The 8,859-nt window shown below is 41.2% G+C and overlaps 1 protein-coding gene across 1 annotated transcript; it reads left to right on the forward strand.

Annotated features, from left to right (window-relative positions):
- Window positions 1-1,920, forward strand: LOC109209520. The gene is made up of 5 exons (XM_019372805.1): window positions 1-597; window positions 685-786; window positions 921-1,181; window positions 1,434-1,488; window positions 1,724-1,920. Exons 1-5 carry the CDS (start codon window positions 1-3, stop codon window positions 1,918-1,920), a joined length of 1,212 nt encoding a protein of 403 aa, XP_019228350.1.
- The last annotated feature ends 6,939 nt before the right edge of the window (window positions 1,921-8,859 follow it).

Raw genomic sequence — 8,859 nt, forward strand, 5'->3', positions numbered from 1 at the left:
ATGACCAAAAGATTTCTTGATAAATATTTCTCATCAGCTAAGACGGGCAAGTTTATAAAAGAAATCCATAACTTCTGCCAAAAAGAGACTGAAACTGTGTTTGAAGCTTGGGAGAGGTTTAAGGAGATAGTCAGAAAGTGCCAACATAGCAGAATTGAACTCTGGATGCAACTCCAGGACTTTTGGGATGGATTGACACCGGCCTCATGTAGAACATTGAGCAATGCAGCTGGAGGCTCGTTGATGAAGAAGACTCCACAGGAGATAGTTACAATTCTTGATGAGTTGTCTAAAGATGCAAATCAGTGGCCCTCTGAGAGTGCTGAAAGAAGAAAATCAACTGGTGTTCACCAAGTTGATGCTAATACATTTCCGCAGGTACAGCTTGATGCTATGGCTAAAAAAATAAGGAAGCTGACCTTGACTACAATACAAAGTGAGCCTCATGCAACGTGTGATATATGTGGAAGAGAACATCCTACTTATGAGTGTCAAGCCTCAACTGAGGAAGTGGATGCTATGGGGAATTACAACTTTAATGTAATGGCTCAGAAGCACCCCGATTTTTCATGGAGTTCACCTGGGGGTACCGCAAATGTAGGGCAATAAAACAACCCCAAATTTCAGGGACAAGGAGCTCAAGGTTTTATGAATTAGCAGAGGTAGCAGTTTTAGCCTCAACAGCCCAATCAGCCTAATCAGTCTAGCATAGAAGATCTAGTGAAGGGTTTCATTATCAAGACAGATGAGAGGTTGGACGCTCATGGAGCAGCTATCAAGGAACTGGTCACATTTTTTCAAAACCTAGAAAGATAGGTTGGGCAAATTGCAACAATATTATCTGAAAGGGTTCCAGGAACTCTCCTTGCTGATACTAAGAGAAATCCTAAAGAAACAGTAAGTGCTTTAACCTTGAGAAGTGGGCAAGTGTTGAAAGATCTCACTCCGATCCAAAAGATGTGATACCTGAAAAAGAAAGTGGGGAGCAGCTGAAAAGTGATGGTAATAAGAAGAAGAAAGGTCAGACAAAAGTCGAGAAAAAGAAGAAGGGAGAAACTTCGAGAAGGGAGGAACATGATGAGGGCGAGCATATGCCTGCTTTACCCTTTCCTCAAAAGCTATATAGAGAAAAGCCGGACAAGCAGTTTGAGAGATTTTTGGATGTGCTGAAACAGGTTCATGTAATTTATCATTCATAGAAGTGCTCTGACAAATGCCAGCTTATGCCAAATTCTTGAAGGAGATCCTGACAAAGAAGAGGAAGATAGAAGAACCCTCAGTGGTCAAGCTCACAGAGCATTGCAGTGCGATATTTCTAAATAAACTCCCGCAAAAGTGTGGAGATCCAGGGAGTTTTACTAGGCTCTATTACTTTTGATTAGTCTATGTGATTCTAGTGCCTCAATTAACTTAATGCATCTGTCTATTTACAGGAAACTGGAGAAGGAGATCGGAGAGATAAGGTCTACACCAATATCATTGCAGTTGGTTGACCAAACGACTCTGATACCCGAGGGGATAGTGGAAGATATCTTAGTTCGGGTGGATAAGTTCGTATTTCCTGTAGATTTTATAGTGGTGAAGATGGGGAGAACAAGGAGGTCCCCCTCATCCTAGGAAGACCATTCTTACCAACGGGCAAAGTTATCTTAGATATACAAAAGAAAAAGAAAACTCATGCTTAGAGTGGGTGAAGAAACTGTAACTTTTGAAATGGATGTAGAAAAGACGGCACAAAAGGAAAAATCAGCTCCAGGTGGTGAGTGGAAAGTGAAGGGCTTAAAAGAGAAGGCTGCGATGAGTGAGAAAGATAATTGTGGGGTGTACCCTAAGAAGGCGGAGAAGAAGTTGTCTGCATGGATGTGTGCATTAGTTCAGGCGCGAGGAATGGAGCCCAATTTTGACTCAGACCCCGACTAGATGTTCAGGGAAGTTTCCTTTATCTTATGCTTTTTAATTGTGTGTCATGGGGACATGCCACAACTTAAAGTGTGGGGTGGGGGATATGTTGTATGTATATATGTATATTAGTTTTAGTTTTGCTTTTGTTAGTTTTAGTCGTTAGAGATAGAAAAAGAAATTGAAAAAAAAGCATAAAAATTTAAATTTTTTTGATTTTTCCCGATGATGGATATCATCGACAGGTTTCTTGAGTGAGTAAAGCCGAAGGAAAAACAAAGACAAAAATATTTTCTTTTGTAGGCAGTGTACTAATTCCTCCTTGGTTTTTCTTTGGGCCGCGGTTCTTTTCTAAAGGTTTTGTTTAAACCAGGTGTATTTAGTTTTTATCTTTGTTAGGAGTAGGAAACCTTGTGCTATCATTTGAATTGGAAGCAATATCTCTTGACTTCGCTATACCTTCACAGACACTCTTCGGTATAATGGCCATAACATTTTGTACAAAATTCTAAATGATAAACTGCTTGATTTTTTGAAAACTAGATTCAAAGGTTTCATATTTGGATCATCTTGAAATTCCTTATAGATTGCAAGATATGAGCTCCTGAAGTCAGACGACTGTTAGCAGAAATTCCTTCTACGCGATCGTGACCCTTCCTTCCGCGATTGCGATTCACAAAGCCTGGATCGCACTTTACTATTCGCGATTGCGGCCCAGACCTCCGCAATAGCATAGCACACCTCCAACACCAGTTATCAGCAATTCCAAAAGGCCTAAAAGTGGTTCGAAACCACCCCAAATCTCACCCGAGGTCCGAGGAACCCCGTTTAATCATTCTAACAAGTTTATATACCCTATGTAAACTTGTCCGAAGGCTCAGAACATAAATTACAACATCGAAACCAAGAATTAAGGATCAAACTCGATTTCTTAAACTCTCTTAACTTTCAAACATTCATCCTTCGGCTAACGCGTCCGAATCACACGTAAACATTTCAGAATGACGCCAAATTTTGCGTTCAAGTCACAAATCAAATACGAACCTATCCCAAGGCCCGGAATCCCAAACGGACATCAATAACACCAAAGTCTACTTCAACTCGAACTTAGGAAATCCTAAAACCTTCAAAATGCCAGCTTTCCACAATCAACGCCGAAATGCTCCCGGACCATCCGATACTTAACCCGAACATACGCCCAAGTCCAAAATCATTATACGAACCTTAACCTTCAAATATCGATTCCGAGGTTGTTTACTCAAAAGTCAAACCTTGGTCAACTCTTTCAACTTAAAACTTCCAAATTGAGAATTTTCCTTCCAAATCAACTCCGAACTCCCCGAAATTCAAATCTGACTATACGTACAAGTCATAGTACATGAAGCGAAGCTATCAAGGCCTCAAACAGCCGAACAACACGCTAGAGCTCAAAACAACCGGTCGAGTCGTTACATTCTCCCTCATTTAAACATATGTTCGTCCTCGAACATGCTAAGAACCATTTCGGAGTTGTCCAAAATTACTCTTTGACACCTTGTGCAGCTACCCATGGCACTACAACCCATGTGAGCACATTAGCTCGAGCCAGACTGAAGATCCTCCCTTTTACCTTATCTAACAAGCCTTAGAACCAAATTCCAACATCCAAAATTCTCCACGAGACCTGATTCCAACATGTGAACACCGTAACAATCTCATCCCACTATACCAAATAGTATCCTACACCCATGCTGAGATCATACAATGCACCGCACAATTCATATATTCATGATAACACCCCCCGACTACAATAGCTGCAGATTCACAAACCAGATGCCCGTAGTATACCTCATAATGCGTATAAGACTTGATCTAATCGTAGCAATACTGCAACAATAAAAGTGATACGTAGAATCTCATAACCACCTACCAAATCAATAATTCCTGGAGTCTCTCCGCTTGACAAGAACCATTTCCTCATTCTGAACTACTTACTGACATTTTCCTCCTGATATACATTATACAAGTCCGATTGCACCGATTTCAAGTCCAGCATCCTCGTCTCACCCAGTACAAGGTGCCCGGGCAATAAGCCACCTCAAAAACCGTCAAAAATCTCATACGATGCCACCAATGCGCCAAAAAGCTACAACTCAAATAAGACCCATAAGGAAGAATGAACTCTGGCAAAGAACTATCCAGCCCGCGTAACGAATAAAATGGCCAAACAGATGTTATGAACCTACCTTAGAGAATGAGAAGCAAGGCACACAAGTAAGTATAAGGGACCGTACTCAACATCTCACTGTTGCGGAGTGCAACCCGATCCACATAAGACACTGTTACGGTGTGCAACCCGATCCAAACCTGACACTGTTGCAGCGTGCAACCCGATCCAAACAACATACCCGTGGAGGAATACCACCCGATCTAAACAATATGCCATCGGCAGCGTGCCACTCGATCCACACATAATAATCAATAAGGAAACACCTATCAAGCTGAAATGCTTATACTTACGAAATGCCCGAATATCGATCGCAAGCATGCCAAGTGCATTATACAACATTGGGGACACAGATAGTGCCATACGCTACAAAAACCCAATCACGACTAAGGTGCAATAAATGTCCTGCATCTCGAGAGCTATATAGCTCATATAACACTCACAAGCTACACGGGATCACAACACATGTGCGAATAATCAAGCCGTCTCACAACCCACCTAGCACAATAGAGTATTACATGAAATAGCTGATGATGGGAATAACATCCAACGCTCGAAGACTCCTCCGTAAGCAATACTATGCCGAATGAACATGTCCGACCTGACGTAGAGCACACATTCACATTAGACCCACCAACGGACCTCAAGCCAATTCTGATCATACCATACTGGGCAAACAACCTTTCAAGGATCCATAATGGCCCTATTCACGACATACACGAACAGCCGTCCAATCCAGAACAAACTCCCACAGTTCACAACCAAAGGAATAGAGCGCCTTTCAGGTATAAGCTCTCACATAAGCGATAGTACCAGAATCTCTATACTTGGTTTCAATCCTTAACAATCAAGTGACTAACATGTCACACTCATACAATTTCCCGTGGGATACGCTCCCACGACCTTCCGTACCAGGTAGCAAGTTTGTACCTCTATACCACCAACCATACTAATTTTGTAAAGCAAATCATGAATCTGCAAACCAATATACAATGCCTCTTCCACAGAACACCATTCTCTGGCGACACTAAGATAATGCCAACTTACTCAAAACATATGAATTCTTCCCTGCCCATATGATCTCGTGACATTCTTATCAACACCAAGCCGCAAACTTGATCCTCAACTTCCAATTCCCATGCCACTCACTACACCTATCATGCTGCTATGCGAGAGAACAAGAATTCATCATAACCCCTGAACTACTAGTAGAATAAACGCTTCATTGGCTAGAAAACTTTCACTTAACTCATTTTAGAAGAACCATTGCAACACGCAACTGAATTCCCACGACCATAGAAAATACAAACCCCAAGTCGTGGTCTAAACCGCCATAACTCTTCCGGGATCCATTTACACAACAAGGCCATATGAATCGAATACCTCCCAAATCAAGTAAATTATGGTGGATGTCAAGCACGTACGTACAACCACAAACCACCTGTATAACTTAAAATGCTGAAGGAACTGATCATTGCCACAATCATGCTGATTCAAACCATTACTAACCGACCCAAGTTCCTCCAATTTACTCTTGACTTGCCTTAGAAGTAATAATAGATCCATTCAAATCATAACGAAACCCAACAACACTCATCCCGAGCGACCCAATTCACGAGACCACATCGTCTCAATACCCATGAACCATCTCATACCCTACTTATGCGCATAATAGCATGCCCAACTGGTACACCCATTCTGAAAGATCCTCTAGACACTGTACTTTAATTTTGGAACCTACTAGAACCATTATTGAGAGTCACCTACTCTGACCTGGTCCCGAATATAATCTAACTCCAATGCTCTATTAGCTCATGAACACTCCCAAAGAAGCAACCAGATAAATTCTTTTCCTTGTACATCACATCCACAAGAATCATAAACTCTGAGTCTTCTCATAACCTGCACATGAATCGATAAGGCGAAATATAACACACACCCATCAAGTTCTTTGCTCGAGTTACCCTTGGTGTTTTCTTTTCTTAGCCATAAATAATCCACCAATGCACCGATAACCAAAAAATGCACAAGCAGATAACCACGCGATCCAATCGTAGGCGATAGGCTCCCCCTCTTAGCTCATCACATAATGTAGAACCCGCAAAGATTCTTCCTTTTCAATTACAATGATCTCACACCATCAACTCGCCAAATTTCTCGTAGTCCCTTGTTAAGCTTTTTATGAACATTCCGAATTATCAGCCACAAACGCATATTCGACCTTCTGCCGGGTAGTAAGTAGAACTCTTCGTAGAAACTTCATCAAAATCACGCAACCGCTAACCTGCTTACAAGAGATAACCCACTTGTGGAATTCCACATCGATATCTTCCAACAACGCTGCACTGGGTACAACTACTACGAAATCAGTAAACCCTCTTGAGACCATGCTCGTCCACCGTCTGTACAAGTCTATTCATTCCCCATTGACATCAACTGAAAGTCCGACAATACATTCCAAACTCAAAGTCATGTCGTATCCCATAACTGTAATCAAGCTCTTACACCCCTAAACACTCCAAGAAAACTTCCTTCCATCATATTTAACCTACCTCAACACAGTAGCCACTATTCCAAATAAAATCCGTAGACCTTGTCACTGTCCACCATGATCCCCAAATGGCTCTAAATTTTTCTCAAGGCATGTGGCTATCCTACCACAGAATCCATATGCTACTCTGCCACTCCCACTTCGGTTAAACCATCTCCTTCAAGCAACTTCTCGACCTCTGCTTTTCATATTTGACCTGCTAGCAATTCAACCACCGCGAGACACCTCCCACTATGTCCTTCCTCATCCTTTTCCTACCCAAATGCTACCTCAAATAAAAATCCATCTCTATAGCACCCGAATTAATAAATTGCTACCAACTCTAAGATTCCTCGAACATCATCTTTCTCGATCCATCAACATTAGAAACACCGATACAATTCTAGAACCGCTACACGCTACCATCTCTAACAACCGCTTCTCAGGCACCATTTCGCAACACCCTGCCCCGAAGGCAAATCAAAGAAGACCATAACACCGATGAACCTTAATGCGTTCAAACAAGGACAACGATACCACATCACAAATGAGAATTCCACCATGCTCGAGAATATCAAGTCTCGTTACTCCATCGACCAAAGCCTGAACATCCATAGTCTGATTGCCTTTTCTCCGCTGGAATTAAATGCCGAACTTCTAAACCATGCACTGAGAAATTCTCATTTCGAGTCATTCACTGCCTCGACACATAAATAAGTGCCCTACCATTACACCATCACTGTGGGATAACAACGCATGAACATCATAATAATCTTTGCATAGCCTCGAAACCATAGGAAATACAGATACTGAGCTGAAATGATAGAACACCCTTCTACAAGGCGATGATAATAGACTACCCAAATATGCATGGAGAAATATCCTGCACCACGTATGCAGTGCCACTACAACTCCTCGATGCCCAACTGATAACAAGCACTCCACGTCGCATAAGATTGAGTAGGAAGTAAATGAAGGCATAAGCTTCAATGGAATCAAATCGTACGATGAGGAATCAAGAAGGGAAGTTCTCCTAAACACCCTGTAGCCTCTCGAAGATAAGTACAGACGTCTCCGTATCGATCCGCAAGACTTTGCTAGACTTGTTCATGACTCGTGAGACCCAAATGAACCTAAAGCTCTGATACCAAGTTGTCACGACCCAATTTCTCACTATAGGTCATGATGGCGCCCAACGCTGCTGTTAGGAAAGCCAACGGTGAACTATCAATTCAATTATTCATTTTATTATTTTTAAAAATCATAAGTCTTATTTAGTAAAGGATTCAATGCGTTTAAAAATCATGAATACTTAAAATTTTAGTAAGATATAAAATAAAAGATGACAATATCAAGCCGAACCATAATCATCCACTAGAGTATCCCAAAAACTCGGTGTCACTAGTGCATGAGCATTTACTAAGGAGTACAATCATAATACAACATCTGTATGGAATGTAAATAAGACATGATAAAGTAAATAGTATGATAGAGATTTGTGAGTTGCAATACATAGCCTGGAATGCAGCTCACCATAAAGTCTTATCAGCGGCTGCGCCTACGCGCCAAGATAACCATAAATTGAACCTGTCAGATCCTGCAATTTTAGTGCAGAAGTGTAGCATGAGTACGTAAATCAATGCTTACCTAGTAAGTATCTAGCCTAACCTCGGAGAAGTAGTGATGAGGGGTCGACATCAACACTTACTAGAGGTCCGATAAATCAATATAATAAATCATAAGCAGATATGAAGCACACAACAATAATGGGCAAAATCTGTAAGTTACATAATCTTCCAATAATTTCTTTTAAAGGTATGAATTTCTCAGTCCTATATTCTACCTCAACATCTCGGATGTATCAAGTGCCAATATCAAATGGATAAGGAATACCATATAAAATTCCAGGCATCAGTGGAAGGATAATCTTGTAAATATTCGGACTGCTAGTAATATAACACATGATTATGCCGAGGTCGTCCGGCCCGATCCAGAATAATGTGACAGTATCGAGGGTCGAGCGACACGAACCATAGATACATCTATTATACTACCGAGGCGTTCGACCCGCTCCACAAGAAAGGAAGGAACTTATCGAATTACGAGTCACACGCTTACAACATAGATACATGTGCATAATTGTGAATACAACATTTAACGTTTCTAAAATAATTTGCCAATAACTTGAGGTGATAAGGCTCGACCTTATATATATATATATATA

This window comes from Nicotiana attenuata, unplaced genomic scaffold (genome assembly GCF_001879085.1).
Source record: "Nicotiana attenuata strain UT unplaced genomic scaffold, NIATTr2, whole genome shotgun sequence".
Classification (NCBI taxonomy): Eukaryota; Viridiplantae; Streptophyta; class Magnoliopsida; order Solanales; family Solanaceae; genus Nicotiana; species Nicotiana attenuata.

Excerpts from the sequence above, each read along its gene's own strand:
- LOC109209520 (XM_019372805.1), top strand. The coding sequence starts at position 1 with ATGACCAAAAGATTTCTTGATAAATATTTCTCATCAGCTAAGACGGGC. Across the intron at positions 598-684 it reads CACCTGGGGGTACCGCAAAT|CCCAATCAGCCTAATCAGTC; the intron begins GTAGGGCAATAA and ends TAGCCTCAACAG. Across the intron at positions 787-920 it reads GAGCAGCTATCAAGGAACTG|TGGGCAAGTGTTGAAAGATC; the intron begins GTCACATTTTTT and ends AACCTTGAGAAG.